This window comes from Lissotriton vulgaris, chromosome 6 (genome assembly GCF_964263255.1).
Source record: "Lissotriton vulgaris chromosome 6, aLisVul1.2, whole genome shotgun sequence".
Lineage (NCBI taxonomy): Eukaryota > Metazoa > Chordata > Amphibia > Caudata > Salamandridae > Lissotriton > Lissotriton vulgaris.
In genome coordinates this window covers 1,900,375,713-1,900,395,415 of record NC_141694.1, presented here as the reverse complement: position 1 = coordinate 1,900,395,415, position 19,703 = coordinate 1,900,375,713, and the positions used below count along the sequence as shown (strand labels likewise).

Sequence of the window (19,703 nt, the reverse complement as noted above, 5' to 3'; positions counted from 1 at the left end):
CTTGGATTCTACATGATACAACATTTCTGCTGAAACATCTAAAAACAAAAATACAGACAATAGAGAAATGTAGACTGTTGGACCCGACCCGTTGGGCAGGTTCACCCCTAGACTTTTTGCTTGTTCCTAGCCCGTTTATGGAACCTGGTGTTGGGGATTTTAGGCCTCTGCGCACTTTTTCACTGTGGTACAGTGTAAAGTGCTTGAGCTCTCTGTATGTGTGGTGAGTGACCTGCCCTCCCATAGGAATGAATGGGGAATATGTATGCCCATGGTAGTTCCTGATGTGTGGGGAGTGCAGGGGCGAGTTTGGTATGTATGAACTCGTGAGAATGAATGCTGCAAAATGATATATGCGGCATGACTGTGTCTAGTCTAGAAGTACTACTTTTGGAAGTTGGCATATTTGTGTAAGTTGGTGCTGGCGTGTGATTGGCTGGTGAGCCTGGCCCAGAGTGCCTAGGCATGCTTGTGGATTGACTGTCTGGTTTGAGGATGACAGGGGCTAGAGAGCCCAGGAGGTTGTCTGAAGTCAGCCCATGGATGAAAGGCAGCATCTGCTGCCAGGGAAGTGGGAGGAGATGGCACCTGATAGTGAAGGGCTGTGCCTGCCTAACTACAAAGCTGGCTCCACCTCCCGCTGGGCGACTGTCACCTCTGTCCCTGATACTGAAGGGACTTCCCTGTAACCAGTTCTGGCTGGTTCTCACACTGCCTGCTTCAAAGGACTTCAAAGACTTTCCTGTGTATAAGAAGGGGCTGTGTCCCCTTCCAAAATGTTCTTGTTTCTGACTTGAATCTACCAGGGGCGGGCGCTGCCCAGCCCCTGGATGCCTGGAGGACTTCTGGGGAGACCCCTCTGCCTTGCCTGGGCTGAGGGGGGGGACTTTGCTGGACTTTCTGCCCCCCCTAAGCACCTTGAAGTGCTTCTTCTTTGCTATAGCGCTGGGAGCGCTGTGCTGTGATCCTAGCGCTTGAGAGCGCTCCTGGCTGCATTTCGAGCGTTTCGTTGCACACATTTTGCGTGAGGATTGGCGGGTGCCACCCCGCTATTTGATTATTTACTTATTTTTGCGAGTGCCCACCTCGCGTCTTTATTTTATACTTTCCACGAGGCAGCCCACTCCTCGGGAAACTTTGCCTGCCCACCTGCCTGGCTAGAGAGGGCCGCCGCGCTGCCCGCGGCGACCCCGAAGTGCTTGGCCGGCCGGCCAATCACAGCGCGGCCGGCCGGAAGTCCCGCCCCGCAGACTGGGAGGCGGGAGGAAAGAGAGAAGCATGGCGGCCGTTACGGGGCTCCTCTGACCTGAGGGAGCCCCGGAGAAGGAGGAGGAGGCGCGCCGAGAGGAGCGGAGGGGGCGCGGGGCACATTGCCGGTGCCCGCCCCCACCGCCAGTCCGACGCCGGCCCAGGAAAGAGGCCGGTCGGAGCAGTGCTGCGGGGCTCCCACGGGGAGCCCCAAAAAGAGAGCCCGCCCGCCGCCTGGAGAGCAAGAGGAGCGGAGCAGTAGCGGAGGGGGCGTGAGGCACATTGCCGGTGCCTGCCCCCGCTGCAGAGAGAAGAAGTCTGGCACTTTTCAGGAGAGCCCCGCCCGCTGCCGGTGAAGTGACCGGGTCCCAGGGAGGGAGACCGGGTGAAGAGGAGCCCCCGCCGAGAACAGCCCGGTGAGTCAAGTGGGCTGGGGGGGCTCCGTGATGTTGCTGGCGGTGCCAATGGAGGCAGAGTCAGGGCGGCCCCAGTTGGCAGTGGGTCGCCCCAACGTGTGAAGAGCCCTGAGAGGCTCCATGCTCGCAATTTTGATTTACGAGCCTGCGAGGCTCGTGAGGGCATTTGGTTGTGTTGAGCCCTGCAAGGCTCCAACGAGGGGGGCAGAAGAGAACGAAGGGGCGCCGGGACACATGGTCGGTGTCCGCCCCTCCCAAGTAGCGCGAGCTCGCGCTTCTTGTAGTATGAAGCCATGAGGGCTTCAAGGGCGGCCCCGGATGGCAGTGGGTCGCCCCAACGCTGAATAGAGCCTGTTAGGCTCAGGGGGGACATCTTGGCTGAGGAGCCAGAGGGCTCCAGAGAGATATTTGTTTTAGAGCCTGTGTGGCTCAGGTGGCGCAGATTTGTTCTAGGGGCTACTGAGAGCCCTGCCACAGCTTTTTGATCCCAGCTGCCCAGCACTTTGTGGGCAGCTGCCACGTTTAGGCTTTTGGTACTTTTGGACTGGCGCTGCTTGGCAGCGCGCCCTGACATTGGACACAGGGCATCTGAGCCCCAACAAGGCCAGTTGGCCTAGGGACTGCCACAGGTGGTGGCTTATGTAAGTTATGCGCAATGTGATTCCTATGTTTTTAATAGTAATTGCCTACTGTGTGGTTTTGGCACCTCTGAATGTTTTTAGGCATCATGTGTCCTCCTTTCCATGCGCTGCACCTCTGAATGTTTAGTCATCATGTGTCTTCTTGCGCTGCACCCCTGAATGTATTTTATTGCATCATGTGCTTTATTCTTAACACCTCTGAATGTATTTTATGGCATCATGTGTTTCTCTTTATTACTCCTCTGAATGTGTTTTATGCATCATGGGTAAGGTGTTCTGGTTTATACCCCTAAATGTGTTTATTCTTAGGCGGTTGTCCTTTTTAGTACAGGTGGTCCTAGTAAGGTCCTGGTTCCTGTTACCAGTGGATACTGGTTGTGATCTTTGTGATTACCATTTTATGTTTATTATTTCTTATTCTAGAAGTACTATATCTGATCTGACAGTGGCCCTGTCTTGTAAATAATCCCATGTGAATATTGCCCGTGCCAGTTGGCACAATGTTTATGTGTGATTTTATCTGATGTGTTTTTACAATACAAAAGTAATTTTTATAATAACCTTGTGTGGAGTCTCTTTTGTGGTGTGCCTAGTATGTTGTTGCTGTTGTGCGCTGGCGCAAATGCTTTACACATTGCCTCCGAGTTTAGCCTTACTGCTTGTGCCAAGCTACCAAGGGGGTGAGCAGGGGTTATCTTGGCGTGTGACTTCCTTGCCCTGACTAGAATGGTGGTTTCTGCCTGGCTTTGGCGTCAGCCTTAGCCTACCAGAAATAGCCAGTTCTAACATTGTTGGTCAGCGGTGCGGATTTGGACTTGTGTTTGCGCAGTGCCATAGCGACAACTGGCTACATTACAAAACCCTGCAATTTTTTTCAGATAGTCACATGTTTGGGATTATTGTTTTTGATTTTTTTCCTCAAGAGTTTTTTCAAATGTGTTTCTGCGCTTTATGTTTAGTGGCAGATGAGAGAAAGTGACAGGGCAGGACGCCAGTAGAGGGGGAGGTTCCCATAGATTAGGAATCCCTTGCTGGGTCCAGTGTCCAATCCCAAATCCTGTCCCTGTGTGGGTAGATGGAAGAGCGGGAGTGTGAGGAGAAAAGACTAGCTCAGAAGGGTGGTTGTTCCCTGAGTGTAGTGTGTGTGTCTGGATTCCCCAGTGTGGTAGGATCCAGTGGTGGCAGCTTAAATGTGTCCAGTGTGTTAATTCCCATTCCCCGCTCCCAGAGTTTGGTACCTGTGTCACGTGTGGTCAGGTTGAGTGATAAGGGGTTGTGGAAACTGCCTTACCAGTCTGAGGGGGGGGGAGTGTGCGAATGAGTGATGTGCTGAACTGGAGGAGTTGGTGTGAGTTCTCTTTTTGTTAAAGAGCTTGCATGAGAGGTGTACCTTTGGTGGTGTGCAGAAGGTCCTGCAGAGGCACTGGACAAGAAGGTGGATGTCTGGCGGTGTGCTAGATGTCTTGCAGAGGCATTAGGAAGTGGTTCCAAAAGGAGTGGCTTGTGTATCTGATGATCCTGTGAAGGGGAAGAGGTTACTGTGTAACCCAGCTAGGTCCCAGTAGTATGGTAGGGGTGTAGGGGCTCACGCCCTGTCTCAGTGGAGGCTGAATGAGTGTGGGACGGTGTGTCCCACGTTGGCCTGAAACCCTATCTCAGGGCATGGAGGGGTCCCTAAGGGAGCGCCAGGTCAGGAGCCTAAGCTGTACATAGGTTATTTGAGGAGGATCTTCCTGTGTCTAGAGGACGGGGAGTGTCTGTAAATAGAACTCCGGCGGTCCTAGTGTTGGGCAGTACCGCTCCTAGTGGAGGGTGCAGAAGTCCTGGCTCGCTGAGCATTTGACCGTCTAAAGTGCTTGACCATTTGTGGGGCCTCTGGAGGTCGTTCCCCGAGGAGGGGGGAAAGCCGGGTTGGGGTTGTGGCCTGACCTGGAAGGAGTACTGAAGGAGAGTGTGTCGCTGATACGCCGCTGGCGGGTGCTCTGTCTAGCCTGGGACATACTGAGAATTACCCTGTGATAGGGACTACTGGAGGAGAGTGTATGTAAATGTAAATGTATAGGCATTTATATAGCGCACTACTTACCCGTAGGGTCCCAAGGCGCTTCGACCGCTGCGAAACCCTTCCTGGCTTCCCTGAGAGATGGTCCCTTAATGGGTATCTCCAGGGTGAGACCAGGCATCCCCGGCGGTCTGGTGGGGCCGTTAGTGAAGATGAGGCAAGCTAATGCCCAGAGTTGCCGAGTGTGATCGCTGATCAGAGTGGGCACCAAGGCGAGAGAATTATCGAGTCCGCTGACCATGGTCCAGAAACCTGCCGCGCCGGGAATCGAACCCTGGTCCCGGGCCGTCCTCTGCTCTCGGGTCTGCCGCCTCTAACCAGTGAGCCACACTACTTCACTTCCGCTGGCGTATGCTCTGTCTAGCCTGAGACATACTGGAACTGGAAGGGGGTGCAGAGGGACGGTGTCCTTACTTCTGACCCCGGTGCAACCTGAGGGTTTAGATCTTAGGTTGGGAGATTAGGAAACTTCTAGGTCAAGAGGAATCTCTGCCAAAGTGGATCAGCTGAAGAGACTGAGGGGGCTGCCCTTGCTGTGTGTTCTGGGGCTCACCTGCAGTTTGTTGTTTCCACTAAGGTAGAGGAAAGGGGACTTTGCTGTGTGCTGTGTCCCCCCACCTGCTTGAAAAGGGACTGTGCTGTGTGCTTTGTACCTCAGAAGTGGAATAGTTTCCAGGTGGTAGACCAGTGATGGAGTAAGGTCCTGATCTGGTAGGAGAATTGTGTTCTGGTGAGTGCTTCTCTGTGAGGGTGTGGAAACCCAGAAGTAGAGGTAGGGTGGGGCATTCTTGCCCGTGACCTCTGGTCAGCCTGAGGGTGTGGTCCCTAGGTTGTAGGATCAGTGGTAGTTGTAGCTACACAGAGAGAGAGTAGAGAATGGCTATTGTGTGCCAGGGGTTACTGCCCCCCACTCTGTGGATTGGTTAGGACCTGTGATATTTGGATGGTCTTGGCTGTGGATGACTAGTGAGTACCAGTGGGGTATCCTAGTTGTGTCAGAGTTAATGTTTGGAGGTAACCAGGTGGGTTCAGAGTGGCGTAAAACCGGACGGTGTCCCTGCTGTGCGGGTCCGGGTCCGGGTCCGTGTTTTGTCGCCCAAAGCAAGGAAGCCCATCAGTGGAGTGATTGGTCTACCCTGCGTTTTGGCTGGAAGGGGGTTGTGTTGGACCCGGCCCGTTGGGCAGGTTCACCCCTAGACTTTTTGCTTTTCCTAGCCTGTTTATGGAACCTGGTGTTGGGGATTTTAGGCCTCTGCGCACTTTTTCACTGTGGTACAGTGTAAAGTGCTTGAGCTCTCTGTATGTGTGGTGAGTGACCTGCCCTCCCATAGGAATGAATGGGGAATATGTATGCCCATGGTAGTTCCTGATGTGTGGGGAGTGCAGGGGCGAGTTTGGTATGTATGAACTCGTGAGAATGAATGCTGCAAAATGATATATGCGGCATGACTGTGTCTAGTCTAGAAGTACTACTTTTGGAAGTTGGCATATTTGTGTAAGTTGGTGCTGGCGTGTGATTGGCTGGTGAGCCTGGCCCAGAGTGCCTGGGCCTGCTTGTGGATTGACTGTCTGGTTTGAGGATGAGAGGGGCTAGAGAGCCCAGGAGGTTGTCTGAAGTCAGCCCATGGATGAAAGGCAGCATCTGCTGCCAGGGAAGTGGGAGGAGATGGCACCTGATAGTGAAGGGCTGTGCCTGCCTAACTACAAAGCTGGCTCCACCTCCCGCTGGGCGACTGTCACCTCTGTCACTGATACTGAAGGGACTTCCCTGTAACCAGTTCTGGCTGGTTCTCATACTGCCTGCTACAAAGGACTTCAAAGACTTTCCTGTGTATAAGAAGGGGCTGTGTCCCCTTACAAAATGTTCTTGTTTCTGACTTGAATCTACCAGGGGCGGGCGCTGCCCAGCCCCTGGATGCCTGGAGGACTTCTGGGGGGACCCCTCTGCCTTGCCTGGGCTGAGGGGGGGACTTTGCTGGACTTTCTGCCCCCCCTAAGCACCTTGAAGTGCTTCTTCTTTGCTATAGTGCTGGGAGCGCTGTGCTGTGATCCTAGCGCTTGAGAGCGCTCCTGGCTGCATTTCGAGCGTTTCGTTGCACGCATTTTGTGTGAGGATTGGCGGGTGCCACCCCGCTATTTGATTATTTACTTATTTTTCGAGTGCCCACCTCGCGTCTTTATTTTATACTTTCCACGAGGGAGCCCACTCCTCGGGAAACTTTGCCTGCCCACCTGCCTGGCTAGAGAGGGCCGCTGCGCTGCCCGCGGTGACCCGGAAGTGCTTGGCCAGCCGGCCAATCACAGCGCGGCCGGCCGGAAGTCCCGCCCCGCAGCCTGGGAGGCGGGAGGAAAGAGAGAAGCATGGTGGCCGTTACGGGGCTCCTCTGACCTGAGGGAGCCCCGGAGAAGGAGGAGGAGGCGCGCCGAGAGGAGCGGAGGGGGCGCGGGGCACATTGCCGGTGCCCACCCCCACCGCCAGTCCGACGCCGGCCCAGGAAAGAGGCCGGTCGGAGCAGTGCTGCGGGGCTCCCACGGGGAGCCCCAAAAAGAGAGCCCCGCCCGCCGCCTGGAGAGCGAGAGGAGCGGAGCGGAGCGGTAGCGGAGGGGGCGCGAGGCACATTGCCGGTGCCTGCCCCCGCCGCAGAGAGAAGAAGTCTGGCGCTTTTCAGGAGAGCCCCGCCCGCTGCCGGTGAAGTGACCCGGTCCCAGGGAGGGAGACCGGGCGAAGAGGAGCCCCCGCCGAGAACAGCCCGGTGAGTCAAAAGCTGGAGGGGCTCCGTGATGTTGCTGGCGGTGCCACTGGAGGCAGAGTCAGGGCGGCCCCGGTTGGCAGTGGGTCGCCCCAACGTGTGAAGAGCCCTGAGAGGCTCCATGTCCGCAATTTTGATTTTCGAGCCTGCGAGGCTCATGAGGGCATTTGGTTGTGTTGATCCCTGCAAGGCTCCAATGAGGGGGGCAGAAGAGAACAGAGGGGCGCCGGGACACATGGTCGGTGTCCCCCCCTCCCCAGTAGCGCGAGCTCGCGCTTCTTGTAGTATGAAGCCATGAGGGCTTCAAGGGCGGCCCCGGATGGCAGTGGGTCGCCCCAACGCTGAATAGAGCCTGTTAGGCTCAGGGGGGACATCTTTGCTGAGGAGCCAGAGGGCTCCAGAGAGAGATTTGTTTTAGAGCCTGTGTGGCTCAGGTGGCGCAGATTTGTTCTAGGGGCTACTGAGAGCCCTGCCACAGCTTATTGATCCCAGCTGCCCAGCACTTTGTGGGCAGCTGCCACGTTTAGGCTTTTGGTACTTTTGGACTGGCGCTGCTTGGCAGCGCGCCCTGACATTGGACACAGGGCATCTGAGCCCCAACAAGGCCAGTTGGCCTAGGGACTGCCACAGGTGGTGGCTTATGTAAGTTATGCGTAGCCAGTCCGGAATTCGGTTAAAACCGAATCTGCTCGACAATACCCTACCGGTGTGAAAATCAGCTGATAAGGTTTAACCCGAGTGTCACCGATTTTCATTGTTATGGCACCACTTGGCCACTTGATGGAGCCAAAGCATTTGAAGAAAAGCTCCAATTTAGGCCGAGAACAAAGCAGTTTGGCATGTGTGTCACCCCCATTAAATTCGGGTAGACACATTGGTTGGCAAGGTTGGTGGGTGGGGCCAGGTTCCATTGAAAATGCTGTCCGCACTTTGTCTGGCCCCACACACCGCAGCACATTCCAGTCCCGCACGACGACAAGAAGACGACCAGAGGACGACCGCCAGTACTGCAAGTGCTCTAAGGCCCAGCTGGTAAGTGAAAGTGCGTGTTTTGTCGCACTTTAAAATTGCGACAGAATCGTCAGCTTTGATGCCCCCTGTACCTTACAAGCAGGGGCAGAATAGCGGAGGGAGGACAGGGTTGGCCTTTTGTTAAAACGTGCCTCGGTGTAAATTACAGCGCCTCAGTCGCCTCTGCAGGCTCACCTCCTCATTTTAAATGTGTTATTTGATGGGTTCAGCAGGGCCCTGCCGCCCCTCTCACCCCGTACTGAGCATAACAACCCACGCGCCGATGCAGCAGTCACCAGCGCCACACCAGCGAGTGTTTGTTGAAGGGACTTGGCATGTGTAGAGGGCTAGAGGTGTCATTGTTATTTTTATTTATTTGTGCATTTGCACTCGCATTAAGGAGTATGATTGCTGGCATGCGGGGACACAAAACGCAGAGGTATCAGAGCGCTTTACATGAACGCCAGAGTGCAGGGGGCGAAGGCAGACAAGAGAATGGGGAGCCGAGGTGTGAAAGGCCAGAGAAACACCAGGCCCCCTGCCTGACTCACGTGGGGGGGAGAGGAGCTAATGTGTTTTGGCGTCTGTTTAACTGCAGCCGCACCTGAGTACTTCACGGGTCTGTACAAGACCATTTTACTTGTTGAGGCTTTCTTGTTTTTCACCCCTTCTTAGAATGGGGAGCTTAGCGCCATCAGACAGTCATTTTTGCACAGTTAAAATGTGCTTTGGTGTAAATGAATGTCGCGATGCCAACATATGCAGCGACTGCACGCATGTCCTTGCTGAAGCCCCAAAGTGTCCCCACTCGTTCATCGTCTTGGTGGTATTAATTAGCCGCAGGGACTCAGGGTTATTATTTTCAGATACGAAAGCTGGGTCCAGTAATGCGAGAACATTTCCTAGCATAAGAGAGCGCACAGGTTTTCTATATGTTGCTTCGAGAAGTTAGTATAAAACAGTCACATTCACATCCTTGATATGTTTGCCTATTTCACAGCTGCATCTTCAAATGCATTAGAGGGCCCCTCTCACACCGTGCAATTGCACAGGCTGGGGCAGAGACAGGAGTGGGTATGGAAAATCAAAGAATAGAGCACTCCATGGCATCCTGAGATTAGTCTCACACAGTGTAAGAGAATGTTGCAGGCGATATACACCTGTGTTCCCCTCATCTTGCCAGTGCAGGTCATTATTATTCAGTAGTGAGGGAGCGCTGCATGCGTGGCATTCCTTGTTTAATAAAAAAAGAGGGGGAAAAGCAAACTCCCCTTGTAGAATGAAGATACGGGTGTAGTTACTAGCAGACTATTGCATCCACTGTATGAGGACTGTGTTTGACCCTATGGCTCAGGTAAATCCCGGCAGGTCCACCCATTCTAACATCCTTCTGAGGTCGATAAATGAGGACCACCATTAAGTTGGCCATCAATAGACTTTTGTGTTTCAGCCAGGGGACATCTTCGGGGGGAAGCGTGCACAAATGCACATGCTCGATCCCCTGCATGGTCTCCGTTCCCCCTTCTGTTTAAGGACTGGAACACATACAGAAAGAGCATCTGCCAGACACAGCGCTGCGATAGCAAAGTACGGTCTCAAGCGCTAGGTAAAACACAATGTAGCAAATGTCCAATTCCATTGAGTTTTACATTTTTAAAACGGATCTCCCCCAACTCACGAGAGTTGTGTACCTTCGTTGAAGCAATGGTGGTGATTGTGTGCAGTGCGCTCTGACCAATCTATTCTGTATTGTTTGCCTTGTATTTCATATTTTGTGATGTTCGCACTTTCTTAGTGCATTTGCACTCGCATTAAGGGGTATGATTGCTGACATGCGGGGACACAAAACGCAGAGGTATCAGAGCGCTCTACATGAGCGCCTGAGTGCAGGGGGCGAAGGCAGACAAGAGAATGGGTAGCCGAGGTGTGAAAGGCCAAAGGGCCAGAGAAACACCAGGCCCCCTGCCTGACTCACGTGGGGGGGAGAGGAGCTAATGTGTTTTGGCGTCTGTTTAACTGCAGCCGCACCAGAGTACTTCACGGGTCTGTACAAGACAATTTTACTTGTTGAGGCTTTCTTGTTTTTCACCCCTTCTTAGAATGGGGAGCTTAGCGCCACCAGACAGTCAATTTTGCACAGTTAAAACGTGCCTCGGTGTAAATTACAAACAAAACAGGTGATGGACAGAATGTGGATCAATGTCACACATTCACCCCAGTCCAAAGATCTGGGCCCAAATCCATCGTTTTTTTGCACTCCACACCACCCTGGGTTAGACAATGGCGATATGCAAATCAGCTCTGATCCTGTGCCCCATGGGAACAGTCCAGTCCGAACTACAAAAGCCATGTTCTTCCCAGAACTGAATTAAGCATCCGAGGACCGGACCGGTTTCGAGGTAACACCTCTCATCAGCCCGGCTAGCTTGACTCCAGTAGTGTGGAGTGCCTGGGACCCACGTCTGAGCATCCCCAGCGCACTTAGGGCGGAATTTGCAAACAAAACAGGTGATGGACAGAATGTGGATCAATGTCACACATTCACCCCAGTCCAAAGATCTGGGCCCAAATCCATCGTTTTTTTGCACTCCACACCACCCTGGGTTAGACAATGGCGTGTAAATTACAGCGCCTCTGCAGGCTCACCTCCTTATTTTAAATGTGTTATTTGTTGGGTTCAGCAGGGCCCTGCCGCCCCTCTCACCCCGTGCTGAGCATAACAACCCACGCGCCGATGCAGCAGCCACCAGCGCCACACCAGCGAGTGTTTGTTGCAGGGACTTGGCAACGATATGTAGAGGCGTCATTGTTATTTTTATTTCAGTGCCATGTCCTTGCAGTAAAAAAAAAATTTGCTCAGAACAGTCTTTTGATATCCAACTGGGCACTCTGGACTTCTATTTCCTCTACTCGCATTGGGGTCCATGGCCTTGCTCCCACTGCCCGCAGCCCCCCCCCCCCCCGCCCTCGCGCTCCAACAGGTCTCTTATCCAACTGTGGGGTGCAGAAGGTCTCCTCCCACCCGTGAGTCTTCGACAGTGCTCCTGCCCAGCACTGTGTATGTCTCACGCCTCCTTTCCAGTGGCATTGCTAATCACAGAGGGGAGGGTTTTATATAGCGCACACAAAACCCAGAGGTATCAGAGCGCTTTACATGAGCACCATTTGCGATACAACCTCTTCTGACATTGTTTAGTGCAACACAGAGTGCAGGGGATGAAGACAGACAAGAGAATGGGGAGCTGAGCTGTGAAAGGCAAAAGGCCAGAGAAACACCAGGCCCCCTGCCTGACTCACATGGGGGGGGGGGGAGCTATTGTGTTCTGGCGTCTGTCTTACTGCAATCGCACCTGAGTACTTCACAGGTCTGAACAAGAACATTTTACTTAACAAGGCTTTCTTGATTTCACCCCTTCTTAGAACCCCTGCATCTCCATTCTGCCAATTGCTGGAAGAATCTACCCCTCCACCCCGAAATTGGACTGTAGTTGCGCGTCTGGGAGCTATGTAAGTATATTTACGCCACTGGTCCTTATTACTGTTGAACTGTATTTGAATGTTTCAAACTGGACACATATGGATTCAACATTCCCCTTTCATTAAGCTGAACATTCTCCCGACAATAGGTTACCTGACCTGCATCTGTATATACATTGCATTCCTTTACAATTTTATAAAGCGTGAAATTGGCCTGAGGGCTTTCGACCACCAAGTATTAATCACTTTTAGGCAAGCTGGAGGTTAGCTAATTTGCATACATCCAGAAACTAATTCTTTTTGTTAAAGCATGAAGGTTAATAGGCATTTAGGGTACCTAGGATACAGATTTTTAAAGTTTTAAATCAAAAGCTAAAGATAAAATTGATCCTTATGCTATGCCTCAAATATGTGTTCTTCAATTTCACCATTTGGTTGGCAGCCTGTTCAGTGGCATCATTTTCTCAACAGTACACAACCGGTTTCTAAGTGTCTTTTTTTATGATCTACTTTGCTCAGAACAGAATGCCCCGCAGAATAAAGACGGCTGAAGATTATGTGCTGGAAAACAAAGATTTCATGGTTGAAGAAGTGCGTGGGCAAAAGATGTTAATTTGCAGGTTTTGCAGAGTGACTGTCCCAATAGTAAGTGGGAAAACTGCAAGCCGAATTGCTGAACATCTTGTCACCAAGACCCACTTGAAATTGAAACAGCCACCTAATAGCGACAGCCTTTGCCAGATGTCTCTTGCTGAGACAATGACCCGCTTCAAAAGAAAACGTGAGGAAGAAAAGGATGTGGCACATGAATTTGTACGTGCCGTAGTGCAATCTGGAACCAGCTTACACCAAGCTGATGGACCGATTGGGAATCTATTCCGCAAGCGTGCACCAGCATTCAAAACATTACCAAAACCAACACAAATGTATGAGAAATACCTACCAGAGGTGTTCCTTGCAGATATTGAACATATTTCAGAGTTACTGGAAGGTGATGTTAAGATCTCTGTTACCATTGATGAAACCCCAGAGATGCGTGGCGACCCAGCAGTGGCAGTGCTAATCACATTTTGTGATGCAAAAAATGGATGGCACAGACGTACCATCATGGCAGATCTGGATGTACTGGAAACATGCAATGCAGTGTCACTTGGAATGCTGCTGCAGAGAGTTCTTACCAAGTTTAGCAAAGATTGGGGAGATATTGTTTATATTTGCAGCGATTCAGCTACGTATATGAAAAAGTTATGTGATGACCTGTCAAAAGCAATGCCTGAGCTGAAGTGTTTCCCTGTGAGATATCCTTGCCACTTGCTAGATGGTATGCTGAAAGCAGCATTACAATCTTCTGAGCTGATGAAGAATGCTATTGATTTTGTAGTACATTCAGGCGCACTGTTTCGTTATGCGCGGGAACTCAAACGCAAATATTTCTCATTATGTGTTTTGTGTGGCAGCAAAGAAAGAATCATCCCAACTGTGTCATTTAGTAGGTGGTTCTCAGTACTAGAGGCCGTGAATGCAATATTATCTATGTGGCGACCCCTTACTGAATTTTTGCTTAGTGATGATGCAAAAGGCAAGAAATGTGAGGATCTTCGGGTGCATATTGATAGTGATGTCAAGAAAAGCACACTGTACTGCATCCTTAGATTTTTACAGGAAAACATGACTGCTGTAGTGGACATAATAAAAAAACTAGAGTCAGAAAACACCCTTGTCTACCAAGTGTTCAGTATAATTGGTGTTGATGTCAAACATCTCCTCGAGAGTAGGCTAGACGACACTTTTAGTGACTTTGGCACGGCAACATGTTCCCTGTTAGAATGCTTGCCACTTGGGAAGCAAAGAAGTGTTGAAGACCAATTCAGGAAATTTTATTTTACCATGCATGAGAAATGGCTAGCTATGATGCATAGAAATGTCCCTTCACCAACCATGGCGTTTGAAGTCAATGAAGCCTCACTTTGGTACGCTGCACAAGTGTTAGATCCATTCCGTAAAGGGGAATTTTCTCCGGACTTTTCAAAGTACAGCTTCATTTTTGACCGCTTTAATACCTCTGAGGGCATGTGCACCCAGTTCAACGCGTATGTTGCAGAACCTGTCCCAGAGAATGTCAACCTTGAGGTGCACCAGTACTGGCATGGGAAGCTACGTCAGTGGCCAGAGTTGGCAAGTTGTGTACTGGCTGTTTTGGCGTTGCCAGTCTCAAGTGCCAATGTTGAGAGGGCATTTTCACAAATAAAAGTGTACATGGGAAGGAAAGAGAGAGCACGAATGACTAAGGAATCTCTGAAGAAATATTGTATGGTGTACTACAATAAATTTGACTTGTGAAAATGTATTTGGACTTCATATACACGTACATGCACTGTCTATATGCCATGCATCAATGAAGAAAGCCAGCAATAATAAAAGCAAAGCGTTTCATAAACACCGGAAAAACACCGTTTCAGTTGTTTTTTATGGCGCGAAAATTAGAAATCACTGAAAAGCACTGTTTTTTTCAGGTATTGAAATCACTGGAAAACACTGACAAAACACCACCAGAATTTACCCAAAATAGAAACTGAAAACAGGAAAGCCTAGTTATGCGCAATGTGATTCCTATGTTTTTAATAGTATTTGCCTACTGTGTGGTTTTGCGCTATTGTGTTGTTTTGGCACCTCTGAATGTTTTTAGGCATCATGTGTCCTCCTTTCCATGCGCTGCACTTCTGATTGTTTAGTCATCATGTGTCTTCTTGCGCTGCACCCCTGAATGTATTTTATTGCATCATGTGCTTTATTCTTAACACCTCTGAATGTATTTTATGGCATCATGTGTTTCTCTTTATTACTCCTCTGAATGTGTTTTATGCATCATGGGTAAGGTGTTCTGGTTTATACCCCTAAATGTGTTTATTCTTAGGTGGTTGTCCTTTTTAGTACAGGTGGTCCTAGTAAGGTCCTGGTTCCTGTTACCAGTGGATACTGGTTGTGATCTTTGTGATTACCATTTTATGTTTATTATTTCTTATTCTAGAAGTACTATACCTGATCTGACAGTGGCCCATGTGGCCCTGTCTTGTAAATAATCCCATGTGAATATTGCCCGTGCCAGTTGGCACAATGTATATGTGTGATTTTATCTGCTGTGTTTTTACAATACAAAAGTTATTTTTATAATAACCTTGTGTGGAGTCTCTTTTGTGGTGTGCCTAGTATGTTGTTGTTGTGCGCAAATGCTTTACACATTGCCTCCGAGTTTAGCCTTACTGCTTGTGCCAAGCTACCAAGGGGGTGAGCAGGGATTATCTTGGTGTGTAACTTCCTTGCCCTGACTAGAATGGTGGTTTCTGCCTCGGTTTGGCGCCAGCCTTAGCCTACCAGAAATAGCCAGTTCTAACATAGACAATTCTAAAAGTTGCAGAAATATGGAATTTTGTAAGGAGTAATTTCTGTAGATCAAAGGTTCTTAACCCCTTCTCGGCTAGCCCCCCCCCTCCCCAACGCCCAGTGAAAAGCCTTTTTCTTTGGCTATTTGGGGTAGTTCGCACTTACACCCTCATAACTTTTTGTCCCTGTAAGGTTTCCACGCCAAATTTGCTTCTATTTTTCCAACATCCTGCGGATTCTAAAGGTATCAGGTGTTGATGGAATCCACTGAAGGGGACTGAGAATTTAGTCAAATTACAGCTACATTTTGACTTTTTGGGGAAAAATGAGGAAAAGGTGCTGCAGAAGAAAACATGTTTTTTTCCCTGTAAATGGAATCAATGAAGGGTTTGGGGTGCTAGAGTCCCCATCTTCCCAGCAACAATCAAAATTGAATAAAAACAGATATTTCAACACTGATTTGGCACTTTATTGGGACATGGCCCATTTTAACAATTTTTTGTGATTTTCAACCTTCCAGTTAGTGGTAGAAAAGCTTGTGAAATCCATGGTGGATACCAGAAAGCTATAGATTTTTTTAAAGTAGTCACACTCCTGAATTCAGCAAGGGGTCACTTGTGTAGATCCTTCAAGTTTTTCCTATAGAAAGTAACAGTTGAAATAAACAAATATTGAAATTGATTTAAAAAAACTGCCATTTGGACGGGGCAAGATGGCTGCGGACGGGTTGTGCTGAAAGGTCGCACCCAGACCTCTCTCCCATCATCTCCTATGTTAGCTGTTAGTAGAGCGGATTAATGACCCTCGATGGCCCCTGAATGGTGGTGGCAACCCCATGTCACACCCCCCTTTGGTGCAGCATTTAAACTTCGATTCTTAGCAGAGTATTCCTGGCTGAAGGGAAAACTGAGCGATCTGATCAGCTCCCTCGGCTCTAAGAAATACTTGCAACAGCAGCCGTTTAAAATGCCTTTACGTCCTGCTAAAGTAGACAAAGGGAAAGATAAGGCCAAAGATCAACTAGATGCAGGAAAGAATGTTCCCGCGGAGGAGGCCACCCTTCCTGCTAAGAATCCAGGGGCGATCAGGAAAACAGTGGCCCCACAACAGAAAAAGAAGATTGAGCAGCGAGGGAAACCCAGCGCAACCTCCGGCGCTGCTTTGCTCAGCCCTGCCGAGACGAACTCTGTGATGTCAGGTAAACCCTCCGACAAAACGGAAAGAAAGAAATTGAAAGACACACTGATTAGACAGCCTACCTTGAGGGAGGTGTTTACAGCTCACTCAGCTGGGAAAAGCGAAGGCACTCCATGTCAGTTCAGCAAACCTGGAGGTCTGGCTGATGGAGGGGGCGTCCTCGTGGACTCTGTAGACGCACTGAACGCTTCCCCGGTGGTTGCTAAGCAACAGCCCAGCCAGAGCGCTCCGAGAAGAGAATTCGGCGATTCAGTGGCCCACGATGCAGAACAGATCTCAGAAACAGAAGGAGCTAACTTCTGTGGTGGTCTCGGGGGTTGTAATGCAGGCGCTGGAGGGGAGTGTATTCAGAGGTGAGACTGGGAGTTCGGACATGATGAGTGCTATTATGTTGCTTGAGGAGGAGCTGCACGCCTCAAAAAATACCAAAGCTACATGGGGGAGTTCAGTCAGCCTTGCAAATAAAGATCTGTGTACTATTGAGAGTTCAGGAGTGCAGGATATAGGGAGAAAAGGTGATGTTGGCTCAGTGGAAGGGGAGCACTTTTTCTCACTGAACGAAGATTCCGACTCAGTGTAGCCCAGTGAAGAGACCTCTGAGGAAGAAGATGACACTGATGAGGATCTATTATCCGGTTCTAGCTTTTCAGGCACCGATATGGGTAATGATACTACTCAAAAGAAAAGACATGTTAAACCGAGTAGAAGGCTGACAGGCTCCCCGGGTGGCACAGAAAAGCGGCTCCTGTGGGATTATTCAGCAACCTACCAGACATACCAGGAAGAGGACTCAGCTGGCACTTCAAAGCATGGCGCCCCCTCTGATCTCTTGTTCAACATGCTGAAGCAAATGCAGGCTGAGGCCAGATCAGTCAGTCGGAAAGCAAGACAAGACTCTAAAAAAATTCAATTGACTCTGAAGAAAACGAATAAGCTCTATGATGACCTTGTAGGGAGAGTCACGGAAGTCACAGTGAAGTAGTGTGGCTCACTGGTAGTGAAGTAGTGTGGCTCACTGGTTAGAGGCGGCAGACCTGAGAGCAGAGGACGGCCCGGGACCAGGGTTCGATTCCCGGCGCGGCAGGTTTCTGGACCAGGGTCAGCGGACTCGATAATTCTCTCGCCTCGGTGCCCACTCTGATCAGCGATCACACTCGGCAACTCTGGGCATTAGCTTGCCTCATCTTCACTAACGGCCCCACCAGACCGCCGGGGATGCCTGGTCTCACCCTGGAGATACCCATTAAGGGACCATCTCTCAGGGAAGCCAGGAAGGGTTTCGCAGCGGTCGAAGCGCCTTGGGACCCTACGGGTAAGTAGTGCGCTATATAAATGCCAATACATTTACGGAGGTGGAAGAGAGAACGGGGAGGCTTGAAGATGATCTTGGGAACTGCCAATCCTTTAAAACGACGCAGGAAAAGATGTCGGAAGATCTCCAGTGGAAGATGGAGGATTTTGAAAATCGTCAAAGGCGGAACAATGTCAGACTTTTGGGTGTGGCTGAGGGGCTGGAAGTGCAAGACATCAGGCGGTTTGTGATAAATTTACTTGAGGGTGCGTTCCCGGAGTCCCAGTGGCAGTGGGATAGGGAGATTCAGAGGGCACATAGATTCCCTTTCACGCAGAAGAAAGTGCACGGCGCAGATGGAGGGGGCCAGGCATCCTTTCCTAGTGCCATTCTAGTATATGTGGGGAACTTTTTGTTACGACAAGAAATTATCGACAAGGCAAGACCGGATAGGAAGAGATCTTTTGAGAGCACCACATTTTTTGCCAGGCCAGATTTTTGCCACGTGACAGTTGAGAGAAGGTGGACGTTGAGGCAGATGATTTCGCAGTTTCAGGTTCTGGGATCAGAGGCCTATCTACTGTTTCCTGCCAAACTCAAAGTAGTCACGAAAGGGAGAGCCAGAATGTTCTTATCAGAGGTTTTAGTACAACAATATTTGGAAGATTTGAAAAAACAGAAGGATTGCTGCTGGGGTAGTAAAGTAGCAGTATTAAGACACATGTGGGGCCTAGTAGGGTCAACGGTTGAGGAAGGGGAAAATTCCCCTTTATTTTCTTCCTCTCTCTTCTTTTTTGTTTTATTCTCTTTGTCTTTCTTGAGGGGGGCTACTAGATGGCAAGAGATGATGATGATGATGATGATGATGATGGGAGAGGGGGCGACTGACGCAACCCAGAAACAGTCACATATAGGTCATCTTTGACCTATTTGCCTGTAGCGGGGGGGGCACAGAAGGGCAGGGCAAGGCAAGGGAGGGGGGAAGGGGTTTTAAAAATGGTTACAATCAGTGTTTTTTTGTGTAAAAACACACATTTTCACTGAGTGTCGGCTACACTATATGCAGCACAGGCAACGTATAAAGAATGCAGATTGTTGTTTTCATATGTCATATTTTTTCCGCTGTACGTAGGTTTATGAGTAGAGACAAGTTTGAAATTTCTTAATGTCTTGTAAGATTGCTTCAATCAATGTATGTGGTCTTAATGATTCTAATAAGAGATTGAAAGTTGCGGGATTACTGAGAGCTCTCCATTTAGATTTGGTATGTCTCCAGGAGACTCATATTGAGGCAGCACAGGTATATCTTCTGGATCAGTTGGGGTTTGCGGTACTTGCAGCTAGCAAACAAGGAACTAGGACCAGAGGGGTGGCAATCTTGGGGAGGCATAGAGATGCTGTGGTCCATAGGAAAAAGGAGGATCAATGGGGCAGGTGGGTTATAGTGGAAATAGGCTTTAAGGGGGTGAGGTTTACTTTAGTCACAATATATGGTTCCATCGATGATGATCCTGATGTTTGGCAGTTCATGGATACGGAACTTGCCCAGTGACCAAAACCCATTGTATGCTGTGGGGATTTCAATATTCATGATCCAGATAGTTCTTTTACACAACCGAGTGGGAGATATGTAGGGAGAAAGAAAAAAGACATACAGTGCATTAGCTAATATGGCCCAGAACAACTCTCTAGCTGACCCTTGGGTGAAGCAACATCCTTTCCTCGATGGTAGTACTTTTTTCTAAGCCCCGCATAAAATTCTGGTTAGATTGGATTATTTTTTAGTTTCTAATTCTTTAATTCCGGCTGTGCAAGTGGGAAAACAACCTAGGATCATCTCAGATCATAGCCCCCTGGTATTAACACTTAATATGCCTATGGTTCAGAGTAGGAACACACAGTGGACTTTCGAAGCTGTTCTGGGATATAAATAGGGGCTCAGCATCTCCAGGGGCGGTTTGGGACTGCTTTAAAGCTGGTATAAGAGGGGAGACGATGAGATATGTGTGGGCAAGGCGGAAAAGGGAAAGAAATAAAATTGAAGAAATTCGACAAATGCTAATGTTAGAGGAAGAAAAATTAGCCACAGCTATAAGGCAGAATATCTCATTGGAGCCCTTCTTGCTTAAAATTATAGCCCTCAAAGGGGATGCTATAGAAGGTTTTAGTAAGAAAGCAGCTGAGAACTATCTGGTTAAAAAGCAGGATGTGTACTAACTGAGTGAGAGA

The 19,703-nt window shown here is 49.7% G+C and overlaps 2 protein-coding genes across 4 annotated transcripts in view; one reads left to right on the top strand and one right to left on the bottom strand.

Annotated features, from left to right (window-relative positions):
- LOC147709840 (uncharacterized) overlaps positions 1-19,703 on the bottom strand; it is a 90,084-nt gene that overhangs the window by 5,423 nt on the left and 64,958 nt on the right. The gene's annotated exons all lie outside the window — the stretch shown is intronic.
- On the top strand, positions 12,131-13,945 carry LOC147709841 (uncharacterized). The gene has a single exon (XM_086925564.1). It carries the CDS (start codon positions 12,131-12,133, stop codon positions 13,943-13,945), a length of 1,815 nt encoding a protein of 604 aa, XP_086781690.1.

What these genes read in the sequence shown, in the direction of transcription:
- LOC147709841 (XM_086925564.1), top strand. Translation starts at nt 12,131, where the DNA reads ATGCCCCGCAGAATAAAGACGGCTGAAGATTATGTGCTGGAAAACAAA.